The following is a 19,901-nucleotide window of genomic DNA, read 5'->3' as shown; positions in this document are numbered from 1 at the left end:
TTAGAAATGAAAGAGGAGAAGTAACAACTGACACTGCAGAAATACAAAGGATCATGAGAGATTACTACAAGCAACTCTATGCCAATAAAATGGACAACCTGGAAGAAATGGACAAATTCTTAGAAAAGCACAATGTTCCGAGACTGAACCAAGAAGAAATAGAAACTATAAACAGACCTGTCACAAGCACTGAAATTGAAAATGTGATTACTTGAGGACACAGGGAGGGGGTACTGTAAGCTGGGACAAAGTGAGGGAGTGATATGGACATATATACACTATCTAATGTAAAATAGATAGCTAATGGGAAGCAGCCCCATAGCACAGGGAGATCAGCTCAGTGCTTTGTGACCACCTAGAGGGGTGGGATAGGGAGGGTGGGAGGGAGACGCAAGAGGGAGGAGATATGGGGATATATGTATACGTATAGCTGATTCACTTTGTTATACAGCAGAAACTAACACACCATTGTAAAGCAATTATACTCCAATAAAGATGTTTAAAAAAGGGGGAAAAAAAGTCTGTATCAGGCACATCTTGCAGCTCCCCTGACCGGAGGCTCAAAGTGCAGCCTGCAGCTGATTACCCGACCGTGAAGAGGCGCGGAGACACTGAGAGTAAACACTCAGAAACTTTTACGGCAGTTTGACATTGCTCCGGCATCCGAGCATGATTGTTTTTCTGGTCACTCAGTTTTATTTTATCAGTCTGTGACAAATTGGAAGTTAAAATGAAACACAACAGAGGTAGCCCTTCACCTCAGAGCATTTGCGACCCCCTCTGCAGTACGTCCACTTCCACCTGAGGCCTTGACACAGGAACCCTCGCTCCCCCAATGGCACCCAGCGGCCTGTCACCCTGCTCTGGTCCTGCAGTCCCAGGAGCCAGTACGGCCTGTCCAACCACAGTATTTCTTGGCTGTAGAGCTCAGCCCCTCGTGAGCAAAACATGGAAGAGGGTGAAGCATCGGCTGGTGCCGCTAACTGGCCTGCCCGAGCGGCCCCTCGTGAACCACGTGGTGTCTGCACGCTGCCTTCTCTGCCACACGCAGGTGAACGTGGCGGCAAAGTAGGTGTCCCTGGACGTGAGAGTTAGCCAGAAACCTCGGGACAGTTCAGCAGTGATGCACATCAGCAACGCAAGGCCACTGGTCTCACTATCTGCTTTTCATCATCCAAAGGAAAATGGCATATTATGAAACACAGAGGAAGAAAACAAAGTCTGAGTAGTAGCGAGGCAGCCTCTCTTCCTCTGAACCCCAGTGCGTTTAATGCACCCTCCCACTTCAGGACTTCTCATTCTATAGTGTGGCTATCTTGTTTACTGACTTTCCCCAGTGATGAGCTCTTTAGGGCAGAGTACATTTTTGCTTCATCTCAAAAGCCCCTGCCCTTTGCACAGGGCTAGTGCAGGTAGGGCAACTCGGAGTCTTTATAACTAAATGTACAAACTCGCATACTCTTTTCTTATTTGACTTGTAATAATGCATGTGGTCCTACTGTCATACCAAATCATAACTGATTTTTAAATAGTTAAAAAACCCCATAGGTCATTCTGTGCCGTGCTAAAAGATGCCGTAACTCTCACCGATCAAGAGTCCCATGGTCGGGAATGCTCACGGCCACCGTCTCTGAGTTTCAGACAGGCAGCTCTCTCTTCTCTTTTGTACAAGTCTTAAAACTTCCCGGCACTTTAAACCAAATACATACACATGTACATACATATATTTAGATAGAGGTGTGTGTGTGCACATATAAAAAATGGTACCTCTTGGTAAAGCATTCCTCTAGGCCTGGGGTTCCCACACCTTTCCTCTGGATCCATATCGGTGCCTACTCAGGGCACCCCCTTTGCAGATTCTAGTTTAATTTTTCCATGAGCTAGAGGTAAGTGATGACTTAGCAAGTTGAACATTGAAAGAATCAAACCTATTTCTCCATTCAACCCATTAATAACATACCTAAAGTGAACCCTTTGGCTTATAGAAACAAAGATAATTCCATCATAGAGAGTACTGGTAAAGAGTCAAGAATAAGGTGGGGCGGGTGAGAATGGCCATTTTACAGTAAGAGTGCAGGCAGGCTGAATGAGAAGGGATTAGCTGTTGAGTCCACATCAGGCTCTGCTAAGGTGTGACCAGGTTTAAGGTACTTTATGTTAAAGCCCTTTGGATCTTCCCTCTTTTTTTTTATTCCTAATCTGATTCTTTTCATCTGTCTTCAGCGCTCTGTGTATATGAGCTTCAGCTTCTGTGTTCATAACCTTAGTCTTAACTGGAGCCTGATGGGCTGTACCACACCCACCATCTTAAGAAGGAAAACCTATGTAGGCCTTCCCTGAGCTGCCCACACCAGCATGTAAGAATTGTACTTTTATCCAGGAGACCTTGGTTAGTCCCTATAGGCTAGAACAGGGGGTAGAATTAAGGTAATTAAGCTGGCACCAATGTGTAGGACAGGTAGAGAAGCAATTCCTGGCTGCTGAGAAAGCTTATTGAATTAGTTCAGGTGTGAATTGATTAGTATTTGGAGCTGACCTAAAAGGGTTGGCATGGGAGGCCTAATGCAGTTGTTCTTAGGCTTAACCAAAAGTACATTCAGCTGTGTAAAGTGGACTGATACTTTGAAACATATACATTCCCACTTCTGTTTGTCCACGATGGAAGCAGATGCGCCTCGAGCCCCACCAGTCCCCTCCCGGTGGGACAGCGCCTTGTGCACAGTCCTCTCCAGGACGAGCTGCCAACAGTGAGCCTTACCAGAAATGGAAGCAGCAGGATGAAGAGTCAGAGTGGACTCAGAGGTCCTGAGCTTGGTCGAATATTAGACCCAGTCTGTGAGGGTGAGCGAGGAACGAGCTTACGGCTTTTATTTCAGACATGTGGCGTGATTCTTCCCCTGCCGATAGCAGAACATCCTGACGATGTCAGAACCAGGGGTTTAAAATCTGAAGAAAGACTTGAATTCAAGGTCCAGCTCTGTCACATAACTGGAATTCTCAATGAGCTTCCTTCTGTTCCTGAGTCTCAGTGTTCTCACCTGTGAATGGGGTAATACGCCCCCTTGAACATCACAGATGAGACGATATATATGAAAACATTTAAACCAAAAAGCTTGTATTATGACATTCACCAGGCCTCTGGGATTATCAGACTGTAAAGGTGGACAGTCAGAGAAGGATGTGGAGATTTTGAAAGCATCAGAGGGTATTGAGAGACTGGGCTTTCTGGAACTTTCTAAAGGAGGAAGGCTGAGGGCCAAGCCTCCCGGGTTAATAGTCCCTCACCTGGGCTTTGTGAGGGGCTGTTACTCGGATGGAGAAAAGAAGACAGTAAACATTTTAAAAGGAAAGGAAGTACAGATCAATACGGTGTCGTGGAAATCATGGGAGAAGAACAGAACCGAGCAACAGCGTCAAATGCTATTAAAACCCCATAGATGTGACCATAAAATACTTTCCCAATCAAAAGGAAGAAAACAAGGAAATCAAAGCATCAAAAATAAAAATTCTTAAAAGTCTGAGCTCATGGTACCCAGGGGAATAACTCGTAAGTTCTGGACAAACGACACATCCTGTCCCTCCTCTAGGTCTGTCGTGGCCGTGCGGGTCAGTCTCAGACCTCTGTGCGCTTTCTGATTCATGGCCAGAGAACGTTGCTTGCCCGTAGCAACCCCTGGCTGAGATGGCAGATGAGCCAAAATGCCCCTGAGTAGAAACTCCTTCCAGAATGTCAGAAACAAGCAGTAAATCTAATTTGTAGCACTTGTGGTAGAAAGAACACGGGCTTCAGACCCAGACAGCCCAGGGCTAAGCCTGGCCCCATCTCTTCCTCACGGCTGCCGGAAAGCGCTTGGGCTTGCCACGCGCATGGCCTTACTCCCTAGTAAAAAGGGGCAAGAGAGAACCGTGTGGCAGGAAGCACCCAGCACGTTGCAGGTATTCAGTAAATGTTGACTTCCTTCCTTTTTCTTAGCATTTAAAAAGAAAAAGAAAGAAAGAAAGAAACCAAGGAATGGAACACAAAAATAAAAACCACCATGCCTAATTTTTAGCAAGAGATTTTTCAGAGTTGGGTTAAGAGAGAACCCAGAGTCATACTGTAAAAGCAGCCTTGGTAGCTGCGGTTACTTTCCTCCTACAGGGAGATTTGCCAAGTCACAAGGGGCGTCAGACAGTGAGGCTCGCTGGATGCGGGATCAAGACCTGGGGTTCTGTGTCAGCTGCCCAAGCAGCTCACCACTCTGTACCACAGGCTCCTCAGTTACCAGATGGATAGATGGTTTCCAAGGCCCCTTCCTGAACTGTGATTTAACAAGTATGTCCTCTGTTGTGATAAGACATGGAGAGTTTTAAGTATCTCACCTGCCTAGCTCAGCTCTGCCCTGAAAGCATATCTGTCAAAAAACACAGCCAAAAGGAAGGGAATAGACCAAAGAGGTCTCACTCAGTCCGTGTGTTTCACTCACAGGGACCTCAGGCCTGACTCTTACACCTGCCAATAAGTTTGGTGCACTAGTTCCGTAGTTCCTAGCAGCTTAACTGTCCAGAGAAGGTCTGTGGTATATAGGTATAGCCTAACCTATAGCCTGAGCCGGGAGATGGGGGCAGAGGGAACCAAGAAACTATAGACAGCAGACGCTAGACGCTTAGACACACTTGCGTCGTTCAGCCTGATGTCATGGCTGTATGGCCCACTCTGAGAGCTAATGTTCATAATTGCGACTTTGAGTCATTTAAAGGGGGATATGGGGCTTCCCTGGTGGCACAGTGGTTAAGAACCCTCCTGCCAATGCAGGGGACACAGGTTCGAGCCCTGGTCCGGGAAGATCCCACATGCCACGGAGCAACTAAGCCCGCGCGCCTAGAGCCTACGCTCCACAACAAGAGAAGCCGCCGCAATGAGAAACCTGCTCGCCGCAACTAGAGAAAGCCCGTGCGCAGCAACAAAGACCCAGCTCAGCCAAAAATAAATAAATTTATTTAAAAAAAATAAAGGAGGATATGGAAGAAGTAAATGTGAAGGCTGCTTTAGAAAGATTTCAATCAAAAACAATAAAAAGGAAGAAAGATTTCAATCAAAAACAATAAAAAGAAAGATTTCAATCAAAAACAATAAAAAGAAAGAATTCAATCAAAAACAATAAAAAGGAGCTTCCAGTTATTGAGTGCAAATATGCTTCTCTTAGGAGAACGGTGATCCAATACCTTTGCTTGAACATGATCTTATTCCTTTACATTTGGATGTACAAGTTAAGCAACTCAAGTCAAGGGTTTGCCTCAACACGCTCACCTTGTGTTTCACAATGTATTCTCTTTAATTCAAGTTAGGAGAATATGACAGTTTAAAAAACATCATTTTAGACAGCGATCATACTTTCATCTGAAGTGAAATTTCTCAGTGGGGTTGCTGTCAAGGAAGAGCATGAATTAATTTCCATTCTCCTACTGTATCCCCAGCCCTTCTCACAGAAGAAATAATGAGTAAGGAGATGGCCAGAAAACAACTAAACAAAAACTTGGATAATTCACGGACCAAATAGGAATCTTGAAATATACAAAGATTGATTACATTTCTGGTCTTTTTTATCCAAGCACAAAGGAAAACTGACCAAGTTTTCATCAGGCTTTCCCTCTGTTCAAATGTTTTCTAGTCTCTGGTCAACTTTTGCTGCAAAACCCATTTGACCTTACATCCTCCAGAGCTATGATTTTTTTTTTTTAGTTTGAAGGAAGAAGATTATAGAATTAAAAATGAAGAGTTCCTAAAGACTCCTGAATTTGCCCCGCATGAAATGATGGGCAGAACTAACTTGGAAGCTTAATTGAAAGAACCTGGCTACCTTTAATCTATGGGTTGTATTTTCTCAGCTGGGAGTCAGGTTAGAAAAAAAAATTATATAGACTCAGGTCTGTTTGTTTTAATTGCTTCTAAGAGAAAAGTGAGTAATAATAAGTATCATTTATGAATATCTTCTATGTGCCAAGTGTTCTATGTATATTCATTATGTCACGTAAACCACCCAACAGTCTTGCAAGGTAGGTATTATCCCATTTTAAAGATGAGAAAACCTAGACTCAGAGAGTTTAATAAGTTGCCTGAGGTCACTCAGGTCATAACCAGTAGACTAGGAATCAAGCCCAGATCTGTCAAATTCCAAAGATCGTATTCTTTCCACTGTACCATCCTGTTCTTACATTCCTTTAGGCTCCAACCTTTATTTATTGAGCACTTTCTATGTGCCAGATGTTGTACCACCTGCTTTACTTTCAACCTGGAGATTGGAGTTTTTCCAGTTTTATGGATGAGGAAAGAAGCTCAGTTAATCTACCAACGTGATACAACCTCTCAGTGGAACCCAGGTTGCCACCTCCAGAGCACATGTTCTTCACGTGACAATTCAGCCTCACCGAGATAAGCTCTTTCCTGTCCATCTCACCAGATGGAACTGAACCTAAAGCAACCAAAGAATGGAATGGCTTATCTTTAAACGTTTCCATAACCACCTAATCTAGCGGGTCAGACATTTTCCTGTAATTTTGATACCCCAGCACAGTATAAATCTGGAGTGGAGGATGTTTGGCATGTGTAATACACAAATAAAAAATAAGTTCATGTAGGTTTCTGCATAGGGGAATGACGTGGTGACCAGGATTTTAACCCTGTCTTATGAGGAAACACAAAATCACTCTTGAGGGGCCTGGTTTCCAAGCACTGACACGTATTTAACCTAAGCTATGTCCCACCCCAATCTTACACCCAATCCCAAATCTCAGGCCCCACGGTAAGGATTGTCCGCCTAGAAAGGTAGAGTTGTTTGAGAGAAAACGGAAGACTCCTGTAAATCGGTTACAGGCCATCCTCAGGCTTGCCACACAGGGCCTCCCTTTGACTGTAAGGGATGCACTAGTAAGTCTTAGGGGATGTTTTGGAAAGAGGAATCAGTTCCCAAGCTGAGACGTGAATGACTGCGCTCCTCTAATAATAAATAATAACATTTTTGATTTATGTGTTATACCTTCCAAAACATTCTCCATTCTAGAAGATTTCTACCATGTTGGGGGTATTTAAATTACAGGACAATTTCTGACCCGCCAGAGTGGGTGGTATGGGATATCTCCCCTAGAAATGTTCAAGGCTAGCAGTGCCCACGCAAGAAAATCCACCCTCCTTTGCTTTGTGCTCACGACTTTCCACAGTTTGGCGTCTGTATCCAGAGCCTCTCTGCACCGGCATCCTGTCCTCTGGGCCGGTATTCCCTCTACCCTGATCACCCGCATTCCCTCACTCTCCTTTGCTCTGACTGCTCGACACTGTTCCCTCTGCCTGGAATTCCCTCACCTTTCTCTCTCCCTTCCCCGTCATAACCCTCCCACTGCAACTGCCTGTCTGAATCCTGGTCGTCTTTCAAGGCCCTGCTTATCTAACAAGCCTTCTAGAAGCCCTTAGGTGGACTATCTTTCCACCCCACACCGCAGGCAGTTACTATCTCTATCATAACCCTCACCATCGCTTCCCTGCCTGAGTAGAGTGACGGTCAAGTGCATGCTGGTGTTGTCCTGTCAGGGGGAGGACCGGGCTTTGGTCAGCTTGGCCTCCCTAGAGCCGGCTCAGAGTAGTTGCTCCACGAATGCTCGTCAAATTAGATACTCGTTGCTGTTTTCTCTAGGATATAAAGCTCGTAGCCAGACCCTTTCAAAAATAAAAATAACTAGATTCGTTTCAAAATTTCTTTTCTTCATAAAGCCAAGTTAGTCGTCCTTCACTTTGGAGAGTCTCAGTATTTGCAAATTTGTGCCTGGTAGGATGTTCTAATCTTTAAAGACTGGAATTTAAATGGACCAGTGTCGGTCCTGCTACTTTTAAAAATTTTGTCCTTTCCTTCTAATCATTTGCATTTGGTACATCATCCATGAATTTTTGAAATTAAAAGCCGATGACTCTTTAAAGAATTTGCCCAGCTTTTAAATACCAAGGATTTTGCATTTGAATATATTTTAATTTATTTAAGAATTATTTTAATCAAATTCTTCCTTAATTTAGCCAGATTTCTGTTTTAATCCTCCCAGGCCAGGACTTTATTTATTGTGACTACATTCTTTTAAAGATAGAAGTTTAAACAGTATTAAATGCTGTTTATGGTGTTCTCTCTTGCTAGATTTTTTTCTGCATCTCATAGAAACACGTTTCCTTGTTTTGTTGTTGTTGTTTTTTGGTTTGTTTGTTTGTTTGCGGTAAGCGGGCCTCTTACTGTTGTGGTCTCTCCCGTTGCGGAGCACAGGCTCCGGATGTGCAGGCTCAGCGGCCATGGCTCACGGGCCCAGCCACTCCACAGCATGTGGGATCTTCCCGGACCGGGGCACGAACCCGTGTGCCCTGCATCGGCAGGCGGGCTCTCAACCACTGCGCCACCAGGGAAGCCCCACATGTTTCCTTTTTTACATGTCTAGTGCAGTCAACATCTCCTCACTTTTATGATCTCTGCCAGTCAGTCCCTAGATACACAGCGACTAATTGCTGTGTGTCTAGCCCAGTGTTCACATGTGGAGGATATAAAATAACAAGAACACTTCATTGTTAGCAGTTCAGCCGAGGCTGGGCTATGGGGATGTGGAGGATGGAGAACTCAGTGAGTGACAGAGCAGGCAAGAGAGGTGTCCTGGAAGAAGGTCACAGAAGCAAGAGCAGGTTGAAGGGACTGAACAAGAAGCCAGGACTGAGGAAATACCAGGATTCACAGGATCCAAAAGGGATGCAACCGCAGGGGACACAGAAACCAGGTGGCATTGCAGGAAGCACGAAGCGTAACCTACCATCCATTTCCAGGAAGCATGGGTCCTCAGGTGTAGCATGGGGCCTGCAACATGGGATGTGCTCACAAAACGTGTGATGGGTGAGGGAATGGATGAACCAGGGAAAGCAGACAGAGAAGCACTGGGGTAGGGAAGGCTTCTCATGCTGGAGACCCCTTGGTCCTGACCTCAGCCACTGGTTTTCTCCTTTTCTCCTGGTGAGGACAGCCCCGAGGGCGCCTTGTTCAGGAGTATGAGCTGGACGCATGCAGAGTTCTAGGACAGAGGCATTTCCTACAAGTTGAGTCTTGATGAGAAGAAACCCAGATAAACCCAGAAAAGGGAGGAGGGCCCTCCAGGAAGGGAGAGCAGCTTGGCCACGAGCTTCCAAGGCCAGCGTCAGCTCCCTTCATCTTTGCATCACCTGTTGCTCTCCGCATGTACCAAGGTGAGGGCAGTGGTGGAAAAGAAAGCACGATTGATAAAAGAGGGCAGGTTATGTCTTTTCTAAACTGAATATATACAATACCAAAAGAGCCAAATAAAAAAGGAAAATTGTTATGTCTACACAGTATCGAAGCTTTACCGACTTCTTTCCTCTCTACGGAGTATCCCCCAGACTCCCATTCTGATTCAGCTTTTAACCTTCTAGAACTGACTCAAAGTGCATGTCATCTGCAGAGCTTCCACCTCAAGCAGGGTCCCTCTTCCTCTGCATGGACACCATGTTCACGCCTCAGCCGTTGTCCGATGTGCTTCACTGTGGGAGCTTCTCCCCCTTTCTCGGGCCTCCTGTTCCCGCCCATGCTCAGGGCATGGACGCCTTCGTTCTCCCTGGCACCCTACCTTCCACTCAGTAAATTTGGGAGAAAAGAAGGGACCCAGCTGACCAGCTGATTTACCAACCTGACAGTGTTCTCGTGAGAGAATGTACATCTTCTTAGTGCCTGTATAAGCTGTAGTCCAGTTTTATGCAGTTTTCTTCTGTGCTTTTTATTTTTCTTTACAACTGTGGTGTTCTTTTTCCCATGAAGACCATTCAGCTTTCCTGACCCTCTTAGTTTTATAAATGCTCTCATTTTTAAAAATAGTATTTATTTGAATATATATATATGTGTATATACATGAGGAACATATAAAACATACCTATGTACTTTAGAAACTAATAAAACACCACCAGGACTTCCCCGGTGATGCAGTGGTTAAGAAGCCGCCTGCCAAAGCAGGGGACATGGGTTCGATCCCTGGTCCGGGAAGATCCCACATGCCACGCAGCAACTAAGCCCGTGAGCCACAACTACTGAGCCTGCGCTCTAGAGCCCGAGTGCCTAGAGCCTGTGCTCCGCAACAAGAGAAGCCACCACAATAAGAAGCCCGCGCACCGCAACGAAGAGTAGCCCCCGCTCGCCGCAACTAGAGAAAGCCTGTGCGCAGCAACGAAGACCCAATGCAGCCAAAAATAAATAAAATTAAATCTTAAAAAAAAACACACCACCGACTTCAGAAATGGAACATAACACCAGTATCCTAGAAGCCCTAAGCGTGTCCTTCTCAGAAGTAACCACTACCCTCAATTTTATGTCAGCTGTGCCCTTGATTTTCTTAATAGTTCTATCACCTAACATATGTCCATAAACAATATATCATGAAATTTTCCTGTTTTTGAACTTTATGTAAATGGAATCATGTTGACTGTTTTCTGCTGCTATGAACATATGTCTTTGCTTTTTGAAAATCTTTTAAAAATTATAAATATTTAAAGCCTACTCAAGTATATAAAAAGTACAAAAACAAATACTGTGTATCCACCTTAGCCAAATCTCAGTATTTTGATATAAGTGCTTCTGGTTTGGTTTGGTTTTGTTTTTAAAGAAAGAGCACATTATCAAATTGGTTGCAGCTCCCTGAGTAACCCTCCCTGATGCATTCCTGTCCCTCTCTCCTTCCCCATTACCCCCAGAGGGAACTACTATCCTTAATTTGGTGTTTACCATTCCTGTGCACACTTTTATGCTTTTTACCACATAGACATTCATAAACAGTGTGTGATAATGTATGCATGTTTTTGGACTTTGTAAGTATATACTTAACAATGTTCATCTATAAATTGCTTTTTTCACTGAACATTATGTTCTTGAGATTTATCTATGTTGATACATGTAGCCCTAGCTCATTTGTTTAAACAGCTATAAGGTCTTCCATTGAGGAATGTACCACAGTCTCCAGTTGATGGACATTTGAAGATGTTTCCAATTTTTGTTATCACAAACATTGCTACAGCAAACCTTCTCCTAACTACCTTCTTATGCACATGCGGCAGTATTTTAGGAGTAGGAATGTTGAGTTATGAAGTATGTACATCTTCACTTTTACTGTACAAGAGGTTATAGAAATTGACATTTGCATCATCAGTGATGAGAAATCCCAGTGTTCCACTTCCTTGACAACAGTTGAGGATTGTTGGGATTTAAAATCTTTGCCAATCTAATGGGTATGAAGTGGAATCTCCTTGAGGCTTTAATTTTGCATTTCCCTTAAATGCTGCTTTCCTTTAGTTCAACAAGCATTTAGCAATGTGTCATGCTGTGTGCTAAGTGCTAATTCATGGCCCCGATCCTTAGGAGTGCTCAGTCTTTGCAGTGATTCCTACCTGGCGAGGCATATCAGAGTCACTTAAGGTGCATTTTCAGGAACCAGAGGTCTGAGATGGGGCCCAGGCATCTGCAACGTTAATTCCAGGGTGATGCCGATGCTCACGTCCAGTTGAGAAGCTCTGAGCTCGTGGCGGGAGAAGCCTAATTCAGCCTGGGTTCGTTTGTGCGGGCAGGTGTGAGAACCTGGCTCTTCCTGGGCCAGCGCTATGGCATCCCTTTCATCTTGAGATTCTTCTTACAGTTTTATTTGATTGGCTCATTGGGTGTTGAAATGATTAATTTGTATCTATTGATAGAAAGTACCTCAAAAGCAAATGCTAAACACAATGTAAGCAGAGGCCGGATTTCCTATAACTTCACCTGTCTGGGGCAGCTGTAAACTCGGAAGGAAACAAACAAAAGCAAGAGAAGGAAGAGGAGGAGACAGTCTCTGAACTCAGAACAGTGCCTGAGGAAAGCGACCCCGAGCTCACACAGCATCACTTCATATCGTGCAGCCCCTGATCCACGCCGGGTCCTGGTCCTAGGGATGGATAGGCAGCCGTACCTGACTCTTCAGAAGCTGAGATACATGTGGGATGAAGTAGACAAAAGGCAAAGAGAAGAGGCAAGAAAGAGAGACCATATTGAGACTGAGTTGGCCTTGGTGAGAAGTGGCAAAGGAAAGAGAGCTGGCTAGGAAAAGGCAACAGAAATAAATAGAGAAAGTTCGTGGTCGGGGGCAAGCAGCATGCACATCCCAGTAGCCCTGGGGACCTCGGTACCACACTAAAGGCACATCGACTCTTTAACAGAGGATGGTTTGGGGGGGTCTGGTAGGGAGTATTTGTGAAAGAGCAAGCGAAGTCTTCTTAACACTTGAGACTCTTGTGTATAATGGTCTTTTCATGCGTTCTCTGTCATCGAGAAAAGGCTAAATTATTTTCAGTATGTTATATTTACTGAGATGTGAAAGTCTGTACAAAGTTTAGAAAGATATCCATCAAAATAGTTAAAATTAAACACTGAAAATTTATGCTGTAGTTAGAAATTTCACATGTATGGAAGAGTGTATAAAGCCAGATTAAAAAAAAAAAAAAAAACTAAGGAAAAGGATGAGTAGGGGGAGAGAAGGAATGTTTATTTAGTACCTGCTCTTTTTTTGTTCAGTTCTTTCAACAATGCTATAAGAATTATTATCCTCATTTTGCAGATGAGAAAATCAAGATTCAAAGAGATGAAATATTTTGCCTATGGTCTCACCGCTAATAAATGAATGAGGCTAGCAATTGAACCCATTTTTATCTGACTCCAAAGGCTGTAGGTACCTTTTTCCATCATACCGTGCTGTCACCTCCCATATTAGGATTTTTAGCGTTTACAGCAAAATTCAAGAAACTTCAGGCTTTAGTTTGGTAATACTAGTAAAACCCCAAAGGTAATCTGTTTACGTGATCAAATCAGTAAAAGATAGTGAAAAATTGAAACCAGTTTAATAAAATGTGGTTAATATTTAGTCTCCTTGGTCACTTAAATGGAAGGCAGTGATAGTAAAAGGAGACACCATTTGATTTTTAATGCCTTGAGTAGGGACACTTCTGAATTGGAAAACTTGACTTTTATATTTCTTGTAGGCAATGTATGGTATTTAACTTCCTAGTGGTTAGAATCTGTGCGTCTCAGAGGTTTAGCGTGTGGTTAGTAAGATCGGGGTGGTCAGTAAATAAACGGCAGCTTCCCTAATTGGTTGTGTGCCCACTGTGGGGGCAGCCTGGGAATGAGACGTGTACAAACTACCTTTAGGAAGAATTGACCTCAGTGGGAATCATCTTTGGAAGGGAAGTTTACAGCCATTCAACGTGGGGTTAAAACTATCTCCTAATGAGACTTCGAGGAACCAGAGGGGCCTGAGAGGACTGGAAGTGGCAATGGGACCATCACCACCACAGAGTGACTCCGTGAGCATCTTCCCTGCTAACCCAAGAACACAAGAATATAGAGTTTGGAAGGTTTGGAGAAATGAAATAATGGCTGACTTGTGAATAATGACGAAAATATTTGATGATGTGACTCCCAGGGAAGCAATTATGGTTAACCCCTCGTTTGTTTGGCATTTTCAAGGATTGAACTGTCCCACATAACTGAATTTTCCAGACAACTAAAACTTTCCTATTTATGCGCCTTGAATGTTTTTAACCATGCTTGGTGGAAATGTTTCTGAAATAGATTATACAATTATCCTGCCTCCTTGAACAGAAGCTGCAAGAAATAACATTTCCTTTAGTTGCCTTTGACTGCAGGTCTGAGAAGACCTGATTAAATAGGTTTAAATAGTTAGGGCTTGTAATCATCTCACATAACAAGAAATCCAGAGCTGGGCAGTACCAGAGAATGATGAATTCTCAGCTCAGTGATGTCAGACTGACTTTCCAAAAGCTCATGGTCATGAGATGGGTGCACAGCTCCAAGTCCCAAGATCTCACGTGATAAGATCTAGGCAAGAATGAAATGGGGGCTTCTCCGTACATGTGTCTTTAATTAGAGAGGAAAATATTTCTCAGAAGACCCCTGGCCAACTTCCCCTCAGGTCCCATTGGCAGGACTGAGTCACATTTCTATACCTTGGTTTTATGGGAAGTCTGAGGGAGTGAATACCCAGCACTCTCCGACTATGGGGTGGGAGGAGGGCTCTGCCCGTAAAAAAGAAGGATGGAGAATGGCTGTTGGGTAAGCAACCAAGAGTGCTGGCCGTATTACCGAGATTGGGAGTGGATGTCACTATGTACGGTTACAGCTTGAGGGACGGTGGAGCTTTTTGCTCCTACACTGAATCACCCCAGACTCGGCTGCTTTTTGATTTCCTAAGTCTGCTTTTAGTTAGTATTCTCTCTCCTTGCTTTATGCCAGACTGCTAATTATCACTACTTGGTGTTAATGTCCCTTGCCCTAATCTTGCCATCATTAGATTTTTTTTTTTTTTCTGGAAAAACCATATGATCAAACTTGTTAGAACTATGCCTGAAATGTTGAGTGAGTATCTGGCAGCTGTCCTGTGGGTCAGATACACAGTGTGGCCTTTCTTTTGGCTGTTCAGTGTCACTTTTCCATTGTTGAGGTTTTGGGGGAAGTGAGCAGTTTTTAGAGAGTCTTATGAACTTAGATAAATCTAATGAAGTCTTCTTCTGGTGCAAGGATGAGCACATAGGGGCAGTTACGCTTGTTTACTAGAGAAGGTAAAACTGTCGGAACTTCAGCATGGTTTAGAGAGAGGCAGCAGAGTTTATCAGTGCGTTCAGCTCCCTCTCAAAGCTGCACGGAGGGTGGTTGCTTGGACAGCACCACCAGCTCTGGGACTGTGACCAGTGGAACCTGTTACTGCAGCCACTGTCCAGTATGAGGCAAGCTGGTGCAGAACTTAATTGTTCCTGCCTTCTGCCAGGGTGTCAGAACCCCGTGAGTGACTCCTGTGAAATGCCCAGGTTGAGCAGAATTAGCAGTGTTTGGATGTGACTTGTTTCGACAAGTTCTTGAAGAAAGTAATGCTTCAGAAATGGTTATTGAAATTATACTGAACAGGTGGGGACCATGCCTTCTTTGACTCGAGAGCTGACCAAAATTCAGTCTCTGTATACAGAAAGAAGGAAATAGGAAGCAGTTGTGAACATTATACTGACAGCGAGTAACTGAACCAAATGGAATGGTTCTACTCTGGGAATCAAGCCCGAGCTAGTAGACAGGTTGGGTTCTAAGGAAGCAAAGGTTAAAATGTTCAGATTTGACATGGCTGAGATGATGAGCCCAAACTGCTTAGAACCTTGGGAGTTCCATAAAGGAAGTTAGCTGTTTGAAGGCCCACCAGTCATTATTTTACTATGCATCAGAAAATCATGACTTAGCCTATAGGCAAAATCTGAAGTGTCAGAAACATTCGGGGATAAGGAAAACAAGTTTTAGTTTTTTTAAAATTTTGACTAATTGGTACCATTCAAATCATTCTTCTAAGAAAAATGCAAAGTATTTCTCATAAATCGTTTATTTATTCACTCCTTCTTATGCATAGAACATTTTTAAAGAAGCCATCCTTTTAGTGACTGCTGACTGGTCCAGGCAGGATATACCCTAGTTAAGCTGAGCAAGGTATTTATATTTTTCTAATTTTATTTTCTCATATGTGAATTAATATGTGGATTACCGACTTTACCTTTGAGGGACTCTGACCAGTCCTGCCCCCGCTACAGCCACTGTGCCCCCTGTAGCCACTGTGTTTGAATTTTAATATTGACTTCAAAAAAGCTTCCAGCAACTCATTTTCTAGAAAACAAAATAACAGGAACAAAAAATATAATGCATTTCAAAGCTCCAAAAAGCTGGTAGCTTGAGAATCATGAAGCCTATGGTATTATCTGTATTGCTGGGATACTGAAGGGTGACTGTTCTTACTCTGAATTTGTATATTATTGCCATTGAATTTTATTATTTGAAATTATTGCTGTTTTGAAGGGAAGCTTGCATGTTAAACACTTTTCACCAGTGCTATTGCTGTTGCTTTGGGGGTTCATCTGAATCTCATTTTAATGTGTGGAAACTTATAAACATAGTTGAAATCAAAGGAAAGAATATGTGAGTAGGCATTTTTCTAAAATTAATGAGAGGAAATGAAATGAGTGATCAGAAAAGAGATAAACAGTTTTAGAAAACGATATTTATTCAAAGTGACTGAAGACAGGACTTCCCTGGTGGTCCAGTGGCTAAGACTCCACTCTTCCATTCCAAGGGGTGCGGGTTCGATCCCTGGTCGGGGAAGTAAGATCCCACATGCCACGTGGGGCAGCCAAGAAAATGTAAAAAAAAAAAAAAAGAAAAAACAAAAAACACCCAAAAAGACCGAAGACATTACAGATGAAGCTCTGTAAGATGAAGGGATTCCAAAGGGTTTTCTGAATGCAATGACTTATCATTTGAATTGCTCTGTTTTTCATGTTTTGTATTATTCCTATATGTTACCACATCTTTGCTTTGGCACAAATAGACATGTATTGAAACTGCATTGAGGCACTTGGAAAATGTGATTAAAGAGTGGACATTCAAAATCTTGCCACTTTTCTTTGGTCGTGGTGTGATTCATTTGTCAGAAACCCCCTGCAGCACTGAGTCAGAGTCAGATATACTTAGACGTCTAAGAGGCCTTACCAACTGGACAGTTTTTTAAGTTTGCTGCAAGCCTAACTTCCTTCAAGAAATCATTTTGGGTACTTAGTAGGCCTAATCCAAGTCAAATGTCGCCCCCACTGACATGGTGATACGTGTATAACTACCTAGTATGTATTTTTCTGTCATGTATTTGCCTCATGGAGCCGAAAAGTTGAAGCCGATACCTCCTTCACAGGGGAGACCTTAGCTTACTAAATTGTAATTTTGACGTAGTGAGTGTGTTGTGAGCAGGTGATACCAGTAAACCCAAGAGCAGGTGGCAATGTGACCAGTAGAAGGAGCTTAGGATTTAAATCATAGGACTAGACTTGAGTCCTGTGTCTGCGTAGCTATGGCCTGAGCAAATTAATAAACCTCTCGGAGTCTGTTCATCTGTTAAATGCAGCTGGTAAAAATAATGTCTGCTTCAAGGAGTTATAAGTATCAAATCAGATAAAGTATATAAAGGTACTCTGCAAAGCTATAAAAGTCTATACACATTTTTCTTATTATTTTTTGTAAATTAATTAACGTGCCTGTTCTGTGTCCTTCAAGTAGGTAACATTTACAGAAATACATATTAATATGCCTTGAGGCATGTGCCATTGAAACAGTCTGCATTTTTAATGATGGTTTGCCTCAACTGAAAGCAGGAAGTCATTTTTTTAAATTATTTATTTGGCTGCGCCAGGTCTTAGTTGCAGCACACGGGATCTTCATTGCTACGTGTAGGATCTTTAGTTGCAGCATGCAGGATCCCTGGTGGTCCAGTGGTTAAGACTCCACGCTCCCAATGCAGGGTGCCCGGGTTCGCTCCCTGGTTGGGGAACTAGATCCCACATGCATGCCACAACTGAAGATCCCGCATGCCGCAACTAAAGGAAGTCATTTTATTTTAAAAAATTGAGTTAAAGGATCCCAAAATGAACAAATAAAGCACATAATACTTGTTAACAGCAAATATTAGAATCAGTCTATACTGCAACAGTAGACATATGTAGTCCCTGTTGCATTCCATTAAGGAGCTCCTACTGGTTTAGGAGATATATATGGTAACACATATGGAAAAATGTAAAACTGCTGAGTATCAAAATTCACTGCTTGATTGGAAGTAAGTGATAACGTTTTTCTTTTTTCTGGTGGCCCAGTTGCCATATCCTATAAAAAAGAAAGATTATCACTTGCCCTCTTGATCCCCTTTCCAAATCCATTCTTTAAAGATGGTCTCCATCCCACCTCCTCCATCGAATTCTAGATGAGGAAGACAGTGCCTCACCTTTGAGGAGTTTCTGATATAATGGAGACTTAAAGCACATATACGACTAACTCCTCTGTGGAATAGTGGACAAGGTAAGTGCCACAGCAGGTCAGGTGGCTGGGGGTGGCCAGCTTCTGTCACCATTTCCTAGTCTTCCTTCAGCACCTGCACATCAGGCCTCATATTGGTTGAATTTTTATTTATGGGTGATTTGCCTCTCCTCCTAGATTGTAAACTCCATGAAGACAGGGAAGGCACCTTGTGTTTCTTGGTCTCTCTCTCTCCATACCTTTTGCCTAAGCCTCAACCAGTACTTGTGGTTCAAATAGTCTTGTACCCAACATTCAGGTTTAGCCCAAAAAGTGTATTAAAAGGCATTTAAGCCCTAACTTTCTTTTCCTTTCCTCTGTCTTTGCAGTTGACCTGCCCCTGTTTTTTCCTCGAGACCAGCCGACTCTCACATTCCAGTCCGTCTATCACTTTACCAACAGTGGACAGCTTTATTCCCAGGCCCAGAAAAATTATCCATACAGCCCCAGATGGGACGGAAATGAAATGGCCAAAAGAGCAAAGTAAGTGAATCAATTGTTACTTCTTGCAAATAGAAACATTTTGTTTATCTAGTCCAGGAGTTGGGCAAGCTACTGCCTGGAGGCTAAATCCTGCCCTGTGCCTGTTTTTGTAAATAAAGTTTTATTGAAACAGCCACACCCATTTTTAAACTTATTTTCTATGGCTGCTTTCATGCAACCATAGCAGAATGAGTAGTTGAAACAGACCACATGTGGCCTGGAAAGCAAAAAATACTTGCTATTTGGCCCTTTATAGAAAAAGTTAGCCAACTCCTCATCTAGCCTCCTCAGGTAGATTGCCTTTTTTACTTTTTAAATGGGTTATATGATTTTTCTGAAATCTACCTTTCTATTTATTTTATTTCTTTTTTTAAGATTTATTTATTTTTGGCTGCGTTGGGTCTTAGTTTCGGCGCACAGGCTCTTCGTTGTGGTGTGCGGGCTTCTCTAGAGTTGTGGCACGACGGTTTTCTCTTCTCTAGTTGTGGCACGCAGGCTCCAGGGTATGTGGCCTCTGTAGCTGTGGCAAGCAGGTTCCAGAGCACTTGGGCTCTGTAGTTTGCGGCACGCAGGCTCTCTAGTTGAGAAGCGCGAGTTCAGTAGTTGTGGCACACAGGTTTAGCTGCCCCGCGGCATGTGGGATGTTAGCTCCCTGACCAGGGATCCAACCCGCGTCCCCTGCATTGTAAGGCGGATTCTTCACCAGTGGACCACCGGGGAAGTCCCTCTACCTTTCTATTTAGATTAGAGAATAAGTACTAGGTAGAAATTGGAGTTAAGGAATAACTGGTGTCGATGAAGAGAATATTGGCAGCTACTTTCAGTTTTTTTTAATGGAAAACTTCAGCTGACAGTAAACAAATAGAATTTTTGCCTAGTAGTCAACACATGGATCCAGTACCTAGTTTTTCATATGGAACTATAATGTCTTTGAAGGAACAGAGTGAATTATATATCCCATTGCATCTCTGCAGCCATTACCCAAAGTAGGGCCTATGTCTTCTTTGATTGAATAAATGGCTACACAGATAGCTTAGGACTGTTAAAATCCTTATGGAAGTAAGTTGGGAATTTGATAAAGGTTGAAGTTAGCTGGAGCTTGGAATTTAGAGATACAACTATTGCACATGAATCTCTCTGTAGAAAGCTTTCACCAGTCATATGGAATATGTAAGTGTAAATGCAGAGAGTGTTTTATAGGTAAGACTTTGGTATCTGGAACACCAGTCTTCACGAGCCATGGCCTTCCTAGATTGAAGCAACAGTGGATCAACACCATAGTTTCCAAAAGTAAATCATAAGAGTGGCAGGTGGTTATTACTGTATCACTCCGTACAGCCATGTGCTCGCACCTGTGATCCCAGCTGAAGGATGATCAGATCCAAAGAATCACAGAAATGAAGAATATCAATTCAGCATCCTCTTTATTGCTCATCCAGTATTTACTGAGCATCTACC

At 43.1% G+C, this 19,901-nt stretch overlaps 1 protein-coding gene across 4 annotated transcripts in view; it reads left to right on the top strand.

Moving 5' to 3' along the window:
* Positions 1 to 19,901, top strand: part of BABAM2 (BRISC and BRCA1 A complex member 2) — a 443,349-nt gene that overhangs the window by 383,330 nt on the left and 40,118 nt on the right. For all 4 annotated transcript variants that reach the window (XM_027113518.1, XM_027113517.1, XM_027113519.1 and 1 more), the window contains one exon: positions 18,290 to 18,443. In XM_027113518.1, the coding sequence (XP_026969319.1) occupies positions 18,290 to 18,443 (154 nt within the window). The remainder of the gene's footprint in view (positions 1 to 18,289; positions 18,444 to 19,901) is intronic.

The sequence above is a fragment of the Aethalodelphis obliquidens genome, unplaced genomic scaffold (genome assembly GCF_003676395.1).
Source record: "Aethalodelphis obliquidens isolate GAN/ISIS:26980383/991018 unplaced genomic scaffold, ASM367639v1 scaffold12, whole genome shotgun sequence".
Taxonomy (NCBI): Eukaryota; Metazoa; Chordata; class Mammalia; order Artiodactyla; family Delphinidae; genus Aethalodelphis; species Aethalodelphis obliquidens.
The sequence above is the reverse complement of the archived record's forward strand: the minus strand, read 5'-3'. Positions and strand labels throughout refer to the sequence as shown.